The 21,557-nt window shown below is 43.4% G+C and overlaps 1 protein-coding gene across 2 annotated transcripts in view; it reads right to left on the bottom strand.

Annotated features, from left to right (window-relative positions):
* Positions 1-18,911, bottom strand: part of LOC110537207 (uncharacterized) — a 36,440-nt gene extending 17,529 nt beyond the window's left edge. For both annotated transcript variants that reach the window (XM_021623069.3, XM_090192028.1), the window contains exon 1: positions 17,899-18,911. In XM_021623069.3, the coding sequence (XP_021478744.3) occupies positions 17,899-18,591 (693 nt within the window). In that variant the 5' untranslated portion in view covers positions 18,592-18,911. The remainder of the gene's footprint in view (positions 1-17,898) is intronic.
* Positions 18,912-21,557: the final 2,646 nt, after the last annotated feature.

Raw genomic sequence — 21,557 nt, 5'->3', positions numbered from 1 at the left:
GTAGATATTGAAGAATGGATAACCCATATGTCTGGCTCCTTATGGAGGAGAGAAGAGCCTGAGAAACAAGTTGATTTGGGATGATGACCTTATAGCATCTGTATGTGAAAATCACCCGAGGAGGATTCAGTCAGTGACCTGTAAACAGCCCAAGTAGGGAGAGATTATGGTGACGACACACCATATCAACCCCTGAGTTGAAATAACAGCCTTTTTAATTAAAAGTCTGAAAAATGTATTAGGTTAAATAGGTTGTTATTTTTATGGCAATGAAAGTATCATCTTTCATTTGAAACTCATTTATTCCATGCTAGGAATAGTTAAGTGAGAAGCTCATGAAAAGATTTCTCCTTTTTCTAAAGGAGAATGGATGGGGAGTAGTTTGCCGTCAACATTTCAAATAGCATAGCACATGGTATCATGCATGATACAACCTTAGCCAATATTACTATTATCTTCTTCTGCCTCTTGCCTCTGTGTCCCCTTTCACTCTCTCCTTTCCCTGTTTCCCTGTCTCCCTGATTTCCTCTTCCAGTGGCTACGGACAGCCTCAGGTTCCCATGAATATTCATCATTAGCACTCACACACATAAACACACACATGCGCACAGACACACACGTCTTTACACAGTCTCTTGAATTTCACAGTCTAATCCTTCACATTTCAATGGGGATTTAACTGAATAGTGAAAATGTCTACCTCCTTCACAACCATCCATTAATGGACTGTATAAATAGCCATCTGTGGCTATAAATAGTCTATGGGCTATAAACATATTGAAGACAGAAATTACAGTTGATACGACAATACTTATACATGTATCATGGCAGCTTGTCCACACCTCCTTTTCCCTTGCCTTTACCACCCAGTCCTTTCATTTTTCTCTCTCTTTCCCGTCATCCATGCTCTCTCTCTTTCCCGTCATCCATGCTCTCTCTCTTTCCCGTCATCCATGCTCTCTCTCTTTCCCGTCATCCATGCTCTCTCTCTTTCCCGTCATCCATGCTCTCTCTCTTTCCCGTCATCCATGCTCTCTCTCCATTTTCTCTGCCCCCTCTTTCCCTTTCAGACCTCATCAAGGTCAGTATGACCTGGCAGGAGAGAGGGAGGGAGAGATGGAGAGGAAGACAGGGAATGATGGAGCGAGGGTCAGAGAACTAATAAAAAAGGGAAAGGAATGAGACTTACAAAGGAGAGAGAGGGAAAGCGAGAGAGAGAGATGACATTTGAAATGTCTATTCCTTTAGAACTTTGGGAGTGTAATGTTTACTGTTCTTTTTTTTTGAGAGAGAGAGAGAGAGAGTGTGGGGGGGGGGGGGGGGGGGTCCATAGAGTGAAATAGGAAATTATTCAGTGGAATAGTGACAAGGGAAGGTAGGGAGGAGGGAGCATACCACCAGCAGGAAAATTAGGCTTTAGCTGTGCTTTTACCGGAGAGGTTTCCTTGCTGTCACGCTCGTTGAAATGATTGGACCAAGGCGCAGTGTGCGTAGAGTTCCACATATTTTAATCAATCGAAACTCACCAAAATAAACAATAAAGCACAAACGAAACGTGACGCTAACCGTGCTACTAGGCAACTATACATAGACAAGATCCCACAAATCGCAATGGGGAAAATGGCTACCTAAATATGATCCCCAATCAGAGACCACAATAAACAGCTATCTCTGATTGGGAACCATACCAGGCCAACATAAACCATTAATCACCTAGATGACCCACCCTAGTCACTATCATGCCCCAACCAACAGAGAATAAACAGCTCTCTATGGTCAGGGCGTGACACATGCATTATCTCCAGAGCTGTCAAATGCTCCGTGACCAAGGAGCTGAAGGGGAAAAATAAAGTTCTGTATTTTCCTTACATAACCTAGGTCTGTTAGCATGACTGCCTTCCCACATAGCTCAGAATCTTCCTCCTATTTATCCAATTCCTTCACTCTTTAAATTCCTGTCACCCCTGTGGCTGCTCGTATGACACACAGAGGTTGGGTTTGCGAACTGTGAATTTGCTAATGTGGGATTGGCAGGATCATTACCCTAATACACACACACACATCATTATCACACAATCACACACAGTTTATTAATGAGTGTAACTTATCTCAAGCTGGGTAAACTGGATAAGAACCGACACAGCCTGTTATCAAATACTGTTGTACACATAAATTAAGAGTTTATATCCAAAATAATATAGCCACCTACTTTTCACTTGTTTTTTCATCAGAAATGATTGCTTATGGGTACCTTCATGTGTGTGTAAAAATATTACTGTTCTTAAGAGTTTTTATTCATAGATTTGAGATGTTTATGAACATTTATTTTTTTGCAAAACCCTATACTGTATTTACATTTGTTTCGCTGGAATGGAATGTTCGAATCCTGTATATTTGACTGTAATATGTGGTTGTCTCACCTAGCTATCTTAAGATGAATGCACTGACTGTAAGTTGCCCTGGATAAGAGCATCTGCTAAATGACACAAATATCAAATGTAACTGTTTTACATACAGATCTCATATTCCTGTATTTAATTATTATTTTTAAACATATTTGAAATATTGATTTCACAAATGATAAGTTTGTATAGTTCTTTATTGAAAGTGTAGTTATTTGTTACAATTGACTGTGTAAAACCTAGGAGTACTACTTATTTCTCTGAGAGTGAGGCTGTCACACCCTGGTCAAAGTATTTTGTGTTTATCTTTATTTATTTGGTCAGGCCAGGGTGTGGCATGGGTTTGTGTATGTGGTGTGTATGTATGGGGATTGTAGCTAGTGGGGTGTTCTAGCTAAGTCTATGGCTGTCTGAAGTGGTTCTCAATCAGAGGCAGGTGTTTATCGTTGTCTCTGATTGGGAACCATATTTAGGCAGCCATATTCTTTGAGTTTGTCGTGGGTGACTGTCCTTAGTGTCATTGTTCTGTGTTAGGTTACACAAGTATAGGCTGTTTCGGTTTTCGCTAAGTTTATTGTTTTGATAGTGTTTGTGTTTAGTGTGATACTTCATTAAACATGGATTGCAATAGACACGCCGCATTTTGGACCGACTCTCCTTCTCACCAAGAAAACTGTAACAGAATCACCCACCACAAAGGGACCAAGCAGCGTGTCAACAGGCAGGAACAGCCCAAAGTGGAGTACAGTATGGACTATACTTCTTGGGAGGAGATAGACAGGTGGGCGGTCGACCCAGGGAGAGTGCCGGAGCCCGCCTGGGATTCGATGGAGCAGTGCGCGGAAGGATATAGGAGAATGGAGTTTGCGAAGCAAGCAAGGTGGCGTGGACGGAGGCCCCATAGTCAGCCCCAAAAATTTCTTGGGGGGGGGCTCAGGGAGAGTGTGGCAGAGTCAGGAGCCAGACCTGAGCCAACTCTCCCTGTTTATCGTGAGGAGCCAAGGAGGAGACCAGAACCAGAGCCGGTGTTGGAGGTGAGCGAAACAGAGACTGTGAAGGAGTTAATGGGGAAATTGGAGGAGAGAGAAATGAGGGAGTTGCTGTGTTGGTGTTTTAAACATGGAATTCGCCCGACGGAGCGTGTCGGGGATTTGATGGCACCTGGGTCAGCGCTCCATACTCGTCCTGAGGTGCGTGTTAGTCGGCTGGTGAAGATGGTGCCAGTCTCACGTACCAGGCCTCCTGTGCACCTCCCTAGCCTTGCACGTCCTGTGCCAGCACCGCTCTCAAGATCTCCAGTACGCCTTCACGGTCTAACCCATCCTGTGCCACCTCCACACCCCAGCCCTCCGGTAGCAGCTCCCCGCACCAGGCTTCCTGTGCGTGTCCTCGGCCCAGTACCACCAGTGCCAGCACCACGCATCAGGCCTACAGTGCGCATCGCCTGTCCAGCGCTGTCGGAGCCCTCCTCCTCTCCAGCGCTGTCGGAGTCTCCCGCCTGTTTAGCGCTGTTAGAGCCTTCCTTCTCTACAGCGCTGCCGGAGTCTCCCGCCTGTTCAGAACTGCCAGTTAGCATAGAGCTGCCAGTTAGCATAGAGCTGCCAGTTAGCATAGAGCTGCCAGTCTGCATGGAGCTGCCAGTCTGCATAGAGCTGCCAGTCTGCATAGAGCTGCCAGTCTGCAAGGAGCCGCCAAAGCTGCCTGTCTGCAGGATGCCGCCAAAGCTGCCAGTCTGCAAGGAGCCGCCAGAGCTGCCAGTCTGCAAGGAGCCGCCAGAGCTGCCAGTCTGCAAGGAGCCGCCAGAGCTGCCAGTCAGCATGGAGCAGCCAGGGCCGCCAGTCAGCATGGAGCAGCCAGGGCCGCCAGTCAGCATGGAGCAGCCAGGGCCGCCAGTCAGCATGGAGCAGCCAGTCAGCATGGAGCAGCCAGTCAGCATGGAGCAGCCAGAGCAGCCAGTCAGCATGGAGCAGCCAGAGCTGCCAGTCAGCATGGAGCAGCCAGTCAGCATGGAGCAGCCAGTCAGCATGGAGCAGCCAGAGCTGCCAGTCAGCATGGAGCAGCCAGTCAGCATGGAGCAGCCAGAGCTGCCAGTCAGCATGGAGCAGCCAGTCAGCATGGAGCAGCCAGAGCTGCCAGTCATCATGGAGCAGCCAGTCAGCATGGAGCAGCCAGAGCTGCCAGTCGACCAGACTCTTCCAGATCTGCCAGTCTACCAGACTCTTCCAGATCTGCCAGTCGACCAGACTCTTCCAGATCTGCCAGTCGACCAGACTCTTCCAGATCTGCCAGTCGACCAGACTCTTCCAGATCTGGTAGATTCATCAACCTGCCTGAGCTTCCTCTCACTCCTGAGCTTCCTCTCACTTCTGAGCTTCCTCTCACTTCTGAGCTTCCTCTCACTTCTGAGCTTCCTCTCACTTCTGAGCTTCCTCTCACTCCTGAGCTTCCCCTCAGTCCCGAGCTGCCTCAGTCCCGAGCTGCCCCTCAGTCCCGATCTGCTCCTCAGTCCAGTGGGGTTCTGGGTGAGGACTACTAGGCCATGGTCGGCGGCGAGGGTGGACTATCCAGGGACGCGAGGAGAAGGGACTAAGACATTGATTGAGTGGGGTCCACGTCCCGCGCCGGAGCCGCCACCATGGACAGACGCCCACCCGGACCCTCCCTATTGTTTTGAGGTGCGTTCGGGAGTCCGCACCTTAGGGGGGGGGGTTCTGTCACACCCTGGTCAAAGTATTTTGTGTTTATCTTTATTTATTTGGTCAGGCCAGGGTGTGGCATGGGTTTGTGTATGTGGTGTGTATGTATGGGGATTGTAGCTAGTGGGGTGTTCTAGCTAAGTCTATGGCTGTCTGAAGTGGTTCTCAATCAGAGGCAGGTGTTTATCGTTGTCTCTGATTGGGAACCATATTTAGGCAGCCATATTCTTTGAGTTTGTCGTGGGTGACTGTCCTTAGTGTCTTGATGTCATTGTTCTGTGTTAGGTTACACAAGTATAGGCTGTTTCGGTTTTCGCTAAGTTTATTGTTTTGATAGTGTTTGTTTAGTGTGATACTTCATTAAACATGGATTGCAATAGACACGCCGCATTTTGGACCGACTCTCCTTCTCATCAAGAAAACCGTAACAGAGGCAGATAAATAGCATCAAGTGATAGATTTTAAACAAATGCACTGCATGACCAAAAGTATGTGGACACCTGGACATCTCATTCCAAAAGCATGGGCATTAATTGTCACCCCCCTTTGCTGCTATAACAGCCTCCACTCTTCTGGGAAGGCTTTCAACTAGATGTTGGAACATTGCTGCGAGGACTTGCTTCCATTCAGCCACAAGAGCATTAGTGAAGTCGGGCACTGTTGTTTGACGTTTAGGTCTAGCTTGCATTTGGTGTTCCAATTCATCCCAAAGGTGTTTAATGGGGTTATGGCCAGGGCTCTGTGCAGGCCAGTCAAGTTCTTCCACACCAATCTCAACAAACAATTTCTGTATCAACCTAGCTTTGTGCATGGGGGCATTGTCATGCTGAAACAGGAAAGGGCCTTCCCCAATATGTTGCCACAAAGTTGGAAGCACAAAATTGTCTAGAATGTCATTGTATGCTTTAGCGTTAAGATTCACTGGAACTAAGAGGCCTAGCCCGAACGATGAAAAACAGCCTCAGACCATTATTCCTCCTTCACCAAACTTTACAGTTGGCAGTATGCATACGGGCAGGTAGCGTTCTCCTGGCATCCGCCAAACCCATATTCGTCTGTCAGACTGCCAGATGGAGAAGCATGAAGCATCACTACAAAGAACACGTTTCCACTGTGCCAGAGTCCAATGGCGGCGAGCTTTACACTACTCCAGCCGACGCTTGGCATTGCACATGGTGAGGCTTGTGTGTGGCTGCTCGGCCATGGAAACCCATTTCATGAAGCTCCCGACGAACAGTTCTTGTGCTGGACGTTGCTTCCAACGGATGTGACTAAAATAGCCGAATCCACTCATTTGAACGGGTGTCCATATACGTTTGTATATATAGTGGACATGTCTGTCATTGAAGAACGCCATGCCATGATTAGACAGTGTGTGTTTTTTACCAACATTTCTCTTTTATTTAATTTTACCATGCACCTGCAACAAAGATAGCTCAGATGTGCCAATGCCTTTTGAATTTTGTACCCAAATTTCTGAAAATGGATGTATAGCGTTTTGGAATGAAACTCTTTAAAAAGACCACTTTTAATACATTGAATAAGCTGTGTGTTTTAGGGTTTCTAGTTATAGTTTATAGTAATACAAATGCTTAACACACATTGAATCTTACAAACAGACACACACTCTCTGACTTACAGTACATATTGTGAGCAGCCACCATCATCTGGTGGCGTCATCTGGTGATTAGGCATTGGTGAAAAACAATCATCCATTTACTTCTCTGCCCAGACTTCCTGCCCAGACTTCCAAATAATATTTTTCTTTCCTCAGAAGTGGTAGCTTAAGGTAAAAAAAAAAAGTCAGGGTCGCAACTTTGGTTTTCGAAATGGGGAGGCCATAATATATATGTACATATTTTTTAAACACTCCAAACAGCGTACCTGACCGCTTGGAGATGTCCACCTGGTCCTAAAGCACACCGTTGCTTTGTTTTGTATCACATTCCAATGATAAAACTGGGGGGGACAAAAATGCAATTTCAGAATTTGGAGGGGACATGTCCCCCACGTCCCCAGTGAAGGTCGCGCCCCTGAATAAAGTACCCAATACAACAGTGAAAGCTGTGAATAGACTGCTGTAACCTGGATTGGTCTATAAATGGAAAGAGTTGGAAATTGTAGCCTACATACAATAATTAAAGTATGACTACAATGACAATGCGCAGACTGCTATGTATGACACAGATTAATAGAAAATATGAAAGCAGTTATGTTTGTGATAATTATGATCCATGTGAATTGAGTGTATGACCCACTGGGCACAGACGTCAATTCAATGTCTATTCCACGTTGGTTCATTGAAATGACGTGGAAACAACGTTGATTCAACCAGTGTGTGCCCAGTGGGTAGTGTAATGACGAGTATGGAGAGTATAGTGTAATGATGTTATCATTCATAACTGATGAATTTGTAGCTATGCATGAATTCATACGTCTAGACAGGGATATTGTATTTATATCAGGATTTTCCTTTATTGATAGGAATCATTCATCATTAAACACTCATTATTTTCATGTCCAATTCTCACAATGCCCCCTCCTCATCACTTTCCTCATAACGCCCGACCCCTCCTCATCACATTCCTCATAATGTCCCCCTCCTCATCCCTTTACTCATAATGCCCCCCTCCTCATCCCTTTCCTCACAACGCCCCCCTCCTCACCCCTTTACTCATAATGCCCCCTCCTCATACTTTTCCTCATAATGCCCCCCTCCTCATCCCCTTTACTCATAATGCCCCCCTCCTCATCCCCTTTACTCATAACGCCCCCCTCCTCATCCCCTTTACTCATAACGCCCCCCTCCATCCCTTTCCTCATAATGCCTCCTCCTCATCCCTTTCCTCACAATGCCCCCCTCCTCATCCCTTTACTCACAATGCCCACCTCCTCATCCCCTTTACTCACAATGCCCACCTCCTCATCCCCTTTACTCACAATGCCCCCCTCCTCATCCCCTTTACTCACAATGCCCCCCTCCTCATCCCCTTTACTCACAATGCCCCCCTCCTCATCCCCTTTACTCACAATTCCCCCCTCCTCATCCCCTTTCCTCATAACGCCCCCCTCCTCATCACTTTCATCAGTTAAGAACAAATTCTTATTTAAATGACAGCCTACCCCAGCCAAACCCGAACGATGCTGGGCCAATTGTGTGCCTCCCTATGGGACTCCCAATCATGGCCGGTTGTGATACAGCCTGGAACGTGCCCCTCATCCCTTTCCTCACAACGCCCTCCTCCTCATCACTTTCTTCATAATGCCCCCCTCATCACTTTCCTCATAACGCCCCCCTCCTCGTCCCTTTACTCATAATGCCCCCTCCTCATCCCTTTACTCATAATGGCCCCCTCCTCATCACTTTCTTCATAATGCCCCCCTCCTCATCACTTTACTCATTATGTCCACTCCTCAACCCTTTACTCATAATGCCCCCTCATCCTATTCCTCATAATGCCCCCCTCCTCATTCCTTTCCTCAAAACGCCCCCTCCTCATCACTTTCATGCATGAAGGGCACATTTTGGCATTTGCTGTATGGTTGATGAGAAACTCCATATTGCAAATGTACCTTACTAGAAGTCTGCAAATTTTTCTAAAATTCGCCGACGGTGGTGGGCCGTGCACCGGGGCCAGATCTTCCGGGAAGTCATCGAACGAAGTCTCTCGGACATTCGGTTTCCGTTTTATAAAACTTTCAAATTTGTCATTTTTCCGCGGTCCAGGTAAATTCCAGCAGATGGCAAATGGAATCTTATTGCAAATGTACAAAACATCACCAATCGCGACGTGGCCATTTCTCCTAAACGGAAAAAACTTTGAAGACGAAACTTGGTGAGCATAGGTTTGGCATAATGGGCAGTTAGCCCTGAACAAGATGGCATTGAAGGCCTCAACTCTTTTTGAGCTATGGCCATTTTTCTGGGATTAAAGGTCAAAAACGAAAATAGAGCGCTAATTTGAACCCTTCACGTCAAAGTACATGAACCTACGGTGTCAGGAAAAAAAGAACCAGACATTTATCTATCGTAATTTAAGAGAAATCGTACAATGTACAGTTGGTGATGCTCAAAATTTATTTATTTTTTCTTCAAAAAAGTTACAGATCCAGTTGCAGCATGTTCAGACAAATCCGTTAAGGTGGGTTTCGGCGCTCTGCGAGATTTCTGTGATTTTCTGAAATAACACACTCATTCAACCCTGTGTAAATAAGTCAGTTCTTAACGTAAAGACTTAAAACTCATTATTCTATAAGAGCCTACCCCAAGAAGGATATGTGTTCACTTTCAGCTTCCTGTGTCAACTGGAAGTGCCTTAAAATGGTGTAATAGGGGCTGTTTCGAAGGGTTAAAAAGGTCAGATCTTTTCAAAACGTCATATGTGTGATTAGGCAACAGATGTCAAAGAAATTTAGCACTATGTTAAGCCATGAATCAAACTAGATGGTCTATCTTTTTTAAACAATTTTTTAAAAAACCGTCCAAAATGACCAGGGGCGCCCCCTATTGGATGGGCAAGGGTGCTCCCTACCAAACCGTAGACCCCTTGCACCCCCCACCCGTGCCCATCCAATAGGGGGCGCCCCTAGTCATTTTTGACTTTTTTCAAAAAATCGTTAAAAAATAGACCATCTAGGTTGATTCATGGCTTAACATAGTGCTATATATCATCTGGGCAGTATAAATGCCATTTGGACATGGTTCACTGACTTTTGGGTCTGTAAACCGATTCCCTATGATCGTACATGGCAAATGGACATATCATCCTGATTTGGCACTTTCAATACTTTCACATTGCATTTGGGCATTTCTTACTGCATTTGGCAATGGTTCACTTACTTTTGACTCTGACTTTTGACCTATGAAATCATATTGCAAATGGACAAAATGTATGCCTTATGGACAATAAAAAAAATTATGACAAAATATGACAAACATATGTTCATACAGTTCTTATACATGTGTAATTGACAAAAAAATCAAAAGAATTTCAAAAAACAGTCCAGAAAGCAGTTTCAAATGTTCCAAATTTTACTCTTGGGTCTTGATTTGTGTTACATTTGCAATAAGAAAATTTACAGTGGAGCGTGCTCGCCATCTATTGGATTTTTGCTGTGTGACACTTGGCATTTGCCATATGGCATTTGCAATCAGTTTTGAATGAAACAACGTCCATTTGAATGGTATTGTACATTGTGTATATGTTTCGTACGGTGCCAATAAGATCCCATTCATTTTTGTCCATTTCAGGATTTCAGGGGGGTGTTCCCGTACTTCATAATTCCCCCCTCATCACTTTCTTCATAATGCCCCCCTCCTCATCCCTTTCCTCATAATGCCCCCCTCATCCCTTTCCTCATAATGCCCCCCTCCTCATCCCTTTACTCATAACGTCCTTTTACGCTTTTTTTATTTTTATTATATGTTTTATTTAACTAGGAAAGTCAGTTAAGAACAAATTGTTATTTAAATGACGGCCTACCCCGGCCAAACCCGGATTATGCTGGGCCAATTGTGCACCTTCCTATTTGACTCCCAATCATGGCCGGTTGTGAAACAGCCTGGAACGCCTCCCTCCTCTACTTACAGTGCCTTGCGAAAGTATTCGGCTCCCTTGAACTTTGCGACCTTTTGCCACATTTCAGGCTTCAAACATAAAGATATAAATGTATTTTTTTGTGAAGAATCAACAACAAGTGGGACACAATCATGAAGTGGAACGACATTTATTGGATATTTTAAACTTTTTTAACAAATCAAAAATTGGGCGTGCAAAATTATTCAGCCCCTTTACTTTTAGTGCAGCAAACTCTCTCCAGAAGTTCAGTGAGGATCTCTGAATGATCCAATGTTGACCTAAATGACTAATGATGATAAATACAATCCACCTGTGTGTAATCAAGTCTCCGTATAAATGCACCTGCACTGTGATAGTCTCAGAGGTCCGTTAAAAGCGCAGAGAGCATCATGAAGAACAAGGAACACACCAGGCAGGTCCGAGATACTGTTGTGAAGAAGTTTAAAGCCAGATTTGGATACAAAAATATTTCCCAAGCTTTAAACATCCCAAGGAGCACTGTGCAAGCGATAATATTGAAATGGAAGGAGTATCAGACCACTGCAAATCTACCAAGACCTGGCCGTCCCTCTAAACTTTCAGCTCATACAAGGAGAAGACTGATCAGAGATGCAGCCAAGAAGCCCATGATCACTCTGGATGAACTGCAGAGATCTACAGCTGAGGTGGGAGACTCTGTCCATAGGACAACAATCAGTCGTATATTGCACAAATCTGGCCTTTATGGAAGAGTGGCAAGAAGAAAGCCATTTCTTAAAGATATCCATAAAAAGTGTCATTTAAAGTTTGCCACAAGCCACCTGGGAGACACACCAAACATGTGGAAGAAGGTGCTCTGGTCAGATGAAACCAAAATGGAACTTTTTGGCAACAATGCAAAACGTTATGTTTGGCGTAAAAGCAAGACCCTGAACACACCATCCCCACTGTCAAACATGTGGTGGTTTGGGCCTGATTTTCTTCAGCAGGGACAGGGAAGATGGTTAAAATTGATGGGAAGATGGATGGAGCCAAATACAGGACCATTCTGGAAGAAAAGCTGATGGAGTCTGCAAAAGACCTGAGACTGGGACGGAGATTTGTCTTCCAACAAGACAATGATCCAAAACATAAAGCAAAATCTACAATGGAATGATTCAAAAATAAACATATCCAGGTGTTAGAATGGCCAAGTCAAGGTCCAGACCTGAATCCAATCGAGAATCTGTGGAAAGAACTGAAAACTGCTGTTCACAAATGCTCTCCATCCAACCTCACTGAGCTCGAGCTGTTTTGCAAGGAGGAATGGGAAAAAAATTCAGTCTCTCGATGTGCAAAACTGATAGAGACATACCCCAAGCGACTTACAGCTGTAATCGCAGCAAAAGGTGGCGCTACAAAGTATTAACTTAAGGGGGCTGAATAATTTTGCACGCCCAATTTTTCAGTTTTTGATTGTTAAAAAAGCTTGAAATATCCAATAAATGTCGTTCCACTTCATGATTGTGTCCCACTTGTTGTTGATTCTTCACAAAAAAATACAGTTTTATATCTTTATGTTTGAAGCCTGAAATGTGGCAAAAGGTCGCAAAGTTCAAGGGGGCCGAATACTTTCGCAAGGCACTGTATATTTTCCCCCCTCCTGATCCCTTTCCTCATAATGCCCCTCTCATCCCTTTCCTCAAAACGCTCCCTCATCACTTTCTTCATAATGCCCCCCTACTCATCCCTTTCTTCATAACGCCCCCCCTCATCACTTTCCTCATAATTCCCCCCCCCCCTCATCCCTTTCCTCATAATGCCCCCCTCCTCATCACTTTCCTCATAATTCCCCCCCCCCTCATCCCTTTCCTCATAATGCCCCCCTCCTCATCACTTTCCTCATAATACCCCTCTCCTCATCCTCCTCTTTTTTTTATTTAATTTGTAATTTTTTGATTTAACTAGGCAAGTCAGTTAAGTACAAATTGTTATTTAAATGGCGGCCTACCCCGGCCAAACCCGGATTATGCTGGGCCAATTGTGCACCTTCCTATTTGACTCCCAATCATGGCCGGTTTTGATACAGACTGGAACGCCTCCCTCCTCATCCCTTTACTCACAACGCCCTCCTCCTCATCATTTTCTCATGACCCCCCCCCCCTCATCACTTTCCTCATAATGCCCCCATCATCCCTTTCCTCATAATGCCCCCTCCTCATAACGTCCTCCCCCTCATCCCTTTACTCATAGCCCTTCTATTTCAGCAATTCCTTCTGATGAAAATGAAAGTGAAAGTGTAGGCTCTGCCCTAATTGATGTGCTCTCTATCATCATAGCATGACAAATGGCCCAAGACGATGCCCAAGGACCAGTCAGCCCTTCCTCCATCAAGGGGCCAACATCTTTCTCTACAGTATCCAGAGGACTGACTATTAAATGTGTGATAGAATAATACTATAGTGTCTATGTTTAGTATATATCAATAGAACTCTGAAGCTAGCTACAGTATATGTATGGATATATGATCTCTGTGGTTCCTTTTAGTTGTTCAGAGTAAACTCTGACGACACTGTATGCAATTGTCCTACTCTGCCCACCCCCACAGGTCATCAGATATAGATGTGACCCCCTTCCTAGAGGCTTCCTTGACAGGTCTGATCTGATTGGATATCTTAGTTTTACTACCTTTTCGTTTGGTCTCTGGATTGGACAACAGTTTATTTTGAATACAAACAAGTCATATCTGGTATAAATGGAATGAATGTCTGTTGTTCTCTCATCTTGATATTTTCTAATTTCCTAGGCTTCTATGCCTCTGGCCTAGTAGGCATCTCTTTGTTCATGCTTTATCTTGTAACTTAACCTTAGGACCTATATGCCTAGAATTATGTTTTGTTAATAATGTCATTATTGCCTTGTAACTTAAGCTTTATGCCTTGTATGTGAATCCATTCAATTTAGAAAGTTATTAAATAATACTTGCATTTTGCCATCACTTCTCATGACCATTCCTTGATCTTACTCAGCTAAACGCCTAATGCTTGCTTGCATATTTTCCTCACGTGTGCTCCCTCTACAGCCTGTAGGTCACCAGGCTGCTCGTTAGGGCGCACACCTGTCACCAGCGTTAGGCGCATAATGACACTCACCTAGACTCCATCACCTCCTCGATTACCTGCTCTATATATGTCACTCCCTTTAGTTTCTTCTTGTTCCTGTTCCTGTTCCATGTTGGTGCACTGTTCGTGTTTCTTGTTTTGTTCTTTTATTTATTAAATGTAGTCACTCCCTGAACTTGCTTCCCGACTTTCAGAGCACATCATTACAATTTTAAATATCTTTATGGAGTCAGATATAGTTTTAATAGACTTTGTCCATTAATTGAATAGTCTTATTACAGGTTGCATGTTAGGTACATACAGTGCCTTGCGAAAGTATTCGGCCCCCTTGAACTTTGCGACCTTTTGCCACATTTCAGGCTTCAAACATAAAGATATAAAACTGTATTTTTTTGTGAAGAATCAACAACAAGTGGGACACAATCATGAAGTGGAACGACATTTATTGGATATTTCAAACTTTTTAACAAATCAAAAACTGAAAAATTGGGCGTGCAAAATTATTCAGCCCCTTTACTTTCAGTGCAGCAAACTCTCTCTAGAAGTTCAGTGAGGATCTCTGAATGATCCAATGTTGACCTAAATGACTAATAATGATAAATACAATCCACCTGTGTGTAATCAAGTCTCCGTATAAATGCACCTGCACTGTGATAGTCTCAGAGGTCCGTTAAAAGCGCAGAGAGCATCATGAAGAACAAGGAACACACCAGGCAGGTCCGAGATACTGTTGTGAAGACGTTTAAAGCCGGATTTGGATACAAAAAGATTTCCCAAGCTTTAAACATCCCAAGGAGCACTGTGCAAGCGATAATATTGAAATGGAAGGAGTATCAGACCACTGCAAATCTACCAAGACCTGGCCGTCCCTCTAAACTTTCAGCTCATACAAGGAGAAGACTGATCAGAGATGCAGCCAAGAGGCCCATGATCACTCTGGATGAACTGCAGAGATCTACAGCTGAGGTGGGAGACTCTGTCCATAGGACAACAATCAGTCGTGTATTGCACAAATCTGGCCTTTATGGAAGAGTGGCAAAAAGAAAGCCATTTCTTAAAGATATCCATAAAAAGTGTTGTTTAAAGTTTGCCACAAGCCACCTGGGAGACACACCAAACATGTGGAAGAAGGTGCTCTGGTCAGATGAAACCAAAATTGAACTTTTTGGCAACAATGCAAAACGTTATGTTTGGCGTAAAAGCAACACAGCTGAACACACCATCCCCACTGTCAAACATGGTGGTGGCAGCATCATGGTTTGGGCCTGCTTTTCTTCAGCAGGGACAGGGAAGATGGTTAAAATTGATGGGAAGATGGATGGAGCCAAATACAGGACCATTCTGGAAGAAAACCTGATGGAGTCTGCAAAAGACCTGAGACTGGGACGGAGATTTGTCTTCCAACAAGACAATGATCCAAAACACAAAGCAAAATCTACAATGGAATGGTTCAAAAATAAACATATCCAGGTGTTAGAATGGCCAAGTCAAAGTCCAGACCTGAATCCAATCGAGAATCTGTGGAAAGAACTGAAAACTGCTGTTCACAAATGCTCTCCATCCAACCTCACTGAGCTCGAGCTGTTTTGCAAGGAGGAATGGGAAAAAATGTCAGTCTCTCGATGTGCAAAACTGATAGAGACATACCCCAAGCGACTTACAGCTGTAATCGCAGCAAAAGGTGGCGCTACAAAGTATTAACTTAAGGGGGCTGAATAATTTTGCACGCCCAATTTTTCAGTTTTAGATTTGTTAAAAAAGTTTTAAATATCCAATAAATGTCGTTCCACTTCATAATTGTGTCCCACTAGTTGTTGATTCTTCACAAAAAAATACAGTTTTATATCTTTATGTTTGAAGCCTGAAATGTGGCAAAAGGTCGCAAAGTTCAAGGGGGCCGAATACTTTCGCAAGGCACTGTATACACATATCAAATATTACCCTGCTACAAAAGCATGCTATTTATATGGATGCTTGAGATAATATGTTTTCTTATGCAGGAATCCCTGCTTTAGTCACCAATTTGCAAACTGGCTTTGTCAGGTAGCGCGTTAGCCAAAGGATTTGAATATTTTTACTATCACACGAATGGCTGTTCTCCTCCACTCTCTCATAATCAGGTCTTGGGAGTGTTATATTTAGCTTCCACTGGCAGAGAATGAGTTCTGTAGGGAGACCTTGATGTTACATAAGAAAAATATGAAATATAGAATGTCAGTGGGTACATTCTCACGCCATATCAAAAGATTTATTCAAAGTATACTTGTGCCAACAAAAATATATGATGAGATGGATATGATAAGCTAGATATGATATGACATGTAAATGTCACCTAATAGATTATCACAACCAAAGATCCAAACACACGCATGTGCACACACAGACAAGTGTACACACACACATCTTTGTATCAGACAAACAGAACATCTTGCAATACACCACCACACAACTCTCAGTTGACTTGAAACTTTGCTATTATGTAATTGGACACAAACGCTGCATATCCAGTTATAGATCTGATCCTACTGAAATAGTCAGAGCTTTCTGACAAGTCTCGGACTTACAGTAACTAGCATCAAGTGACACAGTCCCCTTGCATACTTTTTCTGCTCAAAAACTCCTCCAGCTGAGCAATTTCACAGCCAAGTGAGTGAGAAATAGACAGATATTGTCATTAAAGGTCCTTCAATATTCCCATTTCAAAGCACAATGACTGGATAGAGTGATAGAGGGCTACTGCATCGTGTCTCACTGTGGAGCAGATTGAGATGTTGTAGGCACTATAGAGCACAGCAGTGCTGCATAGATTGGGGTTTGCTGCCTAGAACTCCTGTGACTGATTGAAGCTCTGGCCTGGTTTGAGTGAAGTTATTTCTGGCACACATTAACACATGGGAAACGTGTTGTCTCCATCTGAGCTTTCTATCTCCCTTAGCACTGAAACTAATATCTCAGCGCCACGGAAAGAAAACAATGGATAGCCTATGGAGAGCAACAGAGGCACTATAGGAACGGGGTTATTTGATGAGGACTTTGAGGAGGACCTTTGTATTAGTAGAGGGTAGAGGAGATGGGATGCAGGAATGAAGATGGAGAGGCACACTTCTTTTGCCATCCACAATCACCTGTCTATCTTCCGGTGTATGGCCCCAAAGTCTGGCAAAGATTATACCTTTTCCATACCTAAATGATTACAGTGTGATAACTATTCAATCTCACATTTTTTTAAACCTTGATGTGAGTGTGACTTACCACAAATAGCTGTGTGTGTGTGTGTGTGTGTGTGTGTTCAGCACAATACAATTTCCACAGGATTGGAAAGTTGATCCACCTGCCTTTGCTCAGGTGACAGACATGATGAGAGTATCCTTCACATGACAGTATGCCACCCCCTCCATCCAACTAATTACCAGATACACAGATAAGTGAAATTTGGACTCAAAACATATCTACATTTTTGATATGGTCAGCTGGGGTGAATGGGTGTCAGGTCACATTTGGCTTGGGTTCCTGCTCTACCTGTCCCTCACGTTTGACCCTATCCTACCAACCTGACACTGTGAAGCATTATAATTTTTTCATGCTTGAGCTGTCTAAACTATTTAATCTGACCTATAGGCTACTACTCATATCTATCCAACGGTCTTGTTTCAAATACATTGGAATATTTTAGGAAAAATCTTTGGGAAATGTTATAGTGCACTGTGCAGTTGGAAAAATCCATAATCCCAGCCTTCTGTTGTCACGCATCCTATAGCTATTGCAACTACCTGCTCTGAACGAAAGGTTCATCCTTCATTTCTGTGTTATGAATTACTGTTTAATGGTGTTACACAACAAAACACCTACGTGTTTATCCGTGCATAATAGAGCCTTAATGGCGAAATGCATGAAATGGTTAATTGTGTGAATTAAGTTGAATATTTTTGCATTTAGAAATTATAATTCAAATTAACCCTTGAGATAAAAGTGAGTTTAGGTCGCGCGGCGTTTTTTGGCAAATGCACATAAATGAATTGCCTATTGTGACTAATAATCCCCCGTCTACTTGTTGAATCCTTGAGTTGATTTTGAATGTTTGTTCGAGAGTAGGCAGGCTAATCAATGTGTTGTAGTGCTGTCTAGACACGGATTTACCTACCTGCCCGAAGACTGATTTCACTATCGGATGCAGATTGGAGTCATGTTCAGGTGGAGCTGTGCTGAGTCTTTTGGCGGTCCGGCTGGTAAGGGGACCGGGCACTGGCGTGGACGATACCGGTTGGTCAGAGTTTAAACTCGTGGACGACCCAGCAATTATTCTGTCCTTTGATTCAAAAAAGTACGCAGTGTCGTCGGATTGTTTTGTATAGGATGGAGTTGGCGAGGACCTCCGGTCCGGACGTGCGTTCCCGTGGTGATGCGCAGGCGGCAGGTCACATTTGGAGGTGTTGTGATGGTGGTGGTGTGGGTGGAGGTGTCTGGACGACTTACTGCGGTCTTTCCCACTGCGATCCATCCGCTCTCTCATTTCTTCCTGTCTGTAGCCGTCATCGTAGTGGTTGCTGTGTTGTTGGAAGTGGTGGGAATGTCCCCGTTTATCACCTCCATTCCTGTCTGTCCTGCCACCGGCATGCCTCGGTTGACAAAGCGGTCTGCGCGCGCTTGCCTCGCACTCATCGCTCCAACACGGCTCGTCAGGTACACCGCTACCCCCTTCGGGTTGATGATGGTGACTGCGGTGGCTGCGCGACCCATGATGCTCGGAATGATGTGCGGATCTGCGACTCACCGGTACCGCTGAGGATCTCAACAGAGAGGTCGTAGATTCGCTCTTGGGGAGAGAGGAGCTCATTGCCGTGTGCCGTTCTTTTTACCTTAATGTATTACTTTGTGCAGATACCAGCACAAGACTGAAGGTCGTGTGAAGACAGTTGCAGGTACTGGGCATTTAGCCGGTATACTGTGTAGTCAGGGCAGTCTATTGGATCCCCTCTCAGTAACCTATTCGCGCGTCTCTACAGCCTAGGCTACAGTGCAAACTAGGAACACCCACCCACTGCGAAATGATAAAGTTCTGAATGCCACCTGCTCGCTCTATTGTATAGATGCGAGGCTACGTGTCATACGAAGTGACGAATCAGTCGCTTCTATACACGCGCAGAACGCATCAGTGAATTTGGGTGGCTTTGGAAATGGATTTTATAGTTGCCTGCTATGCGGCGTGCGGTACACTGTCCTCGCGCAAAATTCGTTAGGTCCCTCGTCACCACAGATTATAATGAATCGTAAAAGAGCCGAATATCATTATAATTAGTCACTGCTTTACTCATTCATCCCGACCCCGGGGGGCCATGAGGTTGAGCATCACATGATGCGAAACAAGATAATAGGTGAGAGGGGTACGACATTGTTTTTACTTCACTGCCTTGCCAGAACAATTGTCAATCAAAGGTTTTTTGTTCAGTTATTGATTAAAATACCTAACTAGAACTGCATCTCTTGGACAAATATTCCTATATTCATGTCAAAGTTAAGTACATTAGTATCAGCATGATATTCTCAATTTCATCAATTAATCATATTGCAGGGAATTAACGGGTTTCCTCTTTTCCTCTCATCTTCTGTCTAGTAACTCTATGAGGACCATTAGGAATTGCCATTCTACCAGAGTAAAAAGCAACAGCCTGCATGGAATTCTGACCGGAATTCCGACCAAACTCCCCATCCCCAGACCTATCTAACCATCTTCCAACTTTCCATCCATCCTATAGTCTACTCTAAACATTTTCAAAATATCTATCCGGTGAAACCCTATTGCTCAATGCCATCAAAACAAAAAAATCTATATATATTTATTTTCCTCCACAATGTCTAAATAGGCTATTACCACTCCTGTTGGCAGTTGGCTCTTTCTCAAGTGGCCTCTGTCTTTCTCTGGCCTCTCTCTCTCCCCCAGTGTTCTCCCTCCCTCCATCCTCCCTAACCCTAACTCTCTCTCTCTCTCTAGGGTAAACAGATGCTCTCAAGCTGAAAGTGGAGCTTATGTAACATTGTACCTTCACCTTCCAACCACATCTCCATACATTTGTAATGGTCAAATCACATGTACAATTACTTAGCACTTCACCTTTTATAAAGGTTTTGTAAGGGATGTATCATTGGTTGTAATTGTGTGATTGTTTGTGCTTGCTAAATAATTGAGTTATATGTCTGTTATAATTCAATCAATTAGTTATTACTGTTTAATACCAATAACAAAAATGCTCTAGAAACAAACTGTTTTTACAACTTTTGCAAAGCCTTTTTAAAGGGCACTTAAATGTGAAGGGTATTTCGAACAGCACCATTTACTCATATGAGTGTGTCAAATGTATTTGTCTCAATGGAAATTGTAAAAAAAAAATATAAAAAAAATAAACGTTTTTTAAAGAATAATAAATAATGAAATTCACTATACATTCTTGACCATACATATTTGGGTTGTTCCACCAATTTGGTCAAAGAAAACGTTTGATTTCACTTCATTTTTACATTCTGTCATACACTGTAAACCCCAAGGCATGTTTAACTCAAATACTTCTAGTAATTTGTACTCAAAGTCAATGAAAAGTCATTATTACATCAAATGTTTACGTGGTAACTTTTTTCCCAGCATGCTCTACTGCAGGTTGATTTAAAAAAAAAAATGTTTTTAATATCTGTTTTTGCATGTACATTGAGTGATTGATTTATTAAATGCTATGATACATAAAGATAAATAAAACAATTCTAACTAATCCAATTATTGAATTTGTGCACCCATTACTGAAATGGTTGTTCCAGTTTTGCTGGGTTAGGTCATTTCCTCCTACCATTTTTATCCCTGGCAGCCATTATGAATGCAGGTTGTGGATGAATACAAATTGCAACTATTGGATAACCTAACGCTGGCTGGATTCCAATAGGAATTACATATCACTTTGCAAGACAGTATAATGCGATTATCAGTACATTTCAGGTACATTTTCCATGTTGCCCATAAATACTGGTTGGAAGATTACTGTGAACATTTTTTGGGAAGTTTGTAGAATTTTGCAACCCTACTTGCAGGCCTGATGTGGCCTGTAAATTATGTGTTTCAGGCCGCTGTATAAGGCCTTATGATATATGTAATGGTTCAATTATAATGATAATATTCACATAGGAACTCACTTGGTGAAGGCCACAGGACTGAAAATGAATGAATTCAACAACCATGTCTCTGTCACTAACAAATACAGTCATGGGGTGGTTTACTCTACAATTCCGTTGAAAAGGCAAGGTACACTCGCAAGTTATTGGAAGTGTGGCTTAGTGGGGGCGTTACATTTAAGTATACCTTACTCAAAAAAACCTGCATTTGTATTACTCATATGAAGGTAATCAGTTTCCTCAAAATGTTTGAGTAGCCAGAACGTATCCGGTTTTACAGTGTAAAAAGTACACGTTCAACTTAATTAACAAAAAACATATTTTCCCATCTCAAGAGGTAAAAAAAAACGATATTATTAAGTAAGTACCAAACAAAGTAGGGTTGGCGTGACGGGGTTGACGATTTCATCTTGTGACAGGGGGAATGGAAGCTTTTTGTGTGCGACAGAAGGACAAGCTTAATTTTTAAAATGTCATTATCAATACATTTCTAGCCTATCTATGGGTAACAGGAGACGTGTTATTCTCGACCCGCTGTCACGACTTCTGCCGAAGTCGGTTCCTCTCCTTGTTCGGGCGGTGTTCGGCGGTCGACGTCACCGGTCTTCTAGCCATTGCTGATCTTTTTTTTTTTTCCATTTGTTTTGT

This window comes from Oncorhynchus mykiss, chromosome 12, assembly GCF_057628025.1.
Source record: "Oncorhynchus mykiss isolate SJ-2025 chromosome 12, ASM5762802v1, whole genome shotgun sequence".
Classification (NCBI taxonomy): Eukaryota; Metazoa; Chordata; class Actinopteri; order Salmoniformes; family Salmonidae; genus Oncorhynchus; species Oncorhynchus mykiss.
Note: the sequence above shows the minus strand (reverse complement) of the source record. Positions and strands in the feature narration are given on the sequence as shown.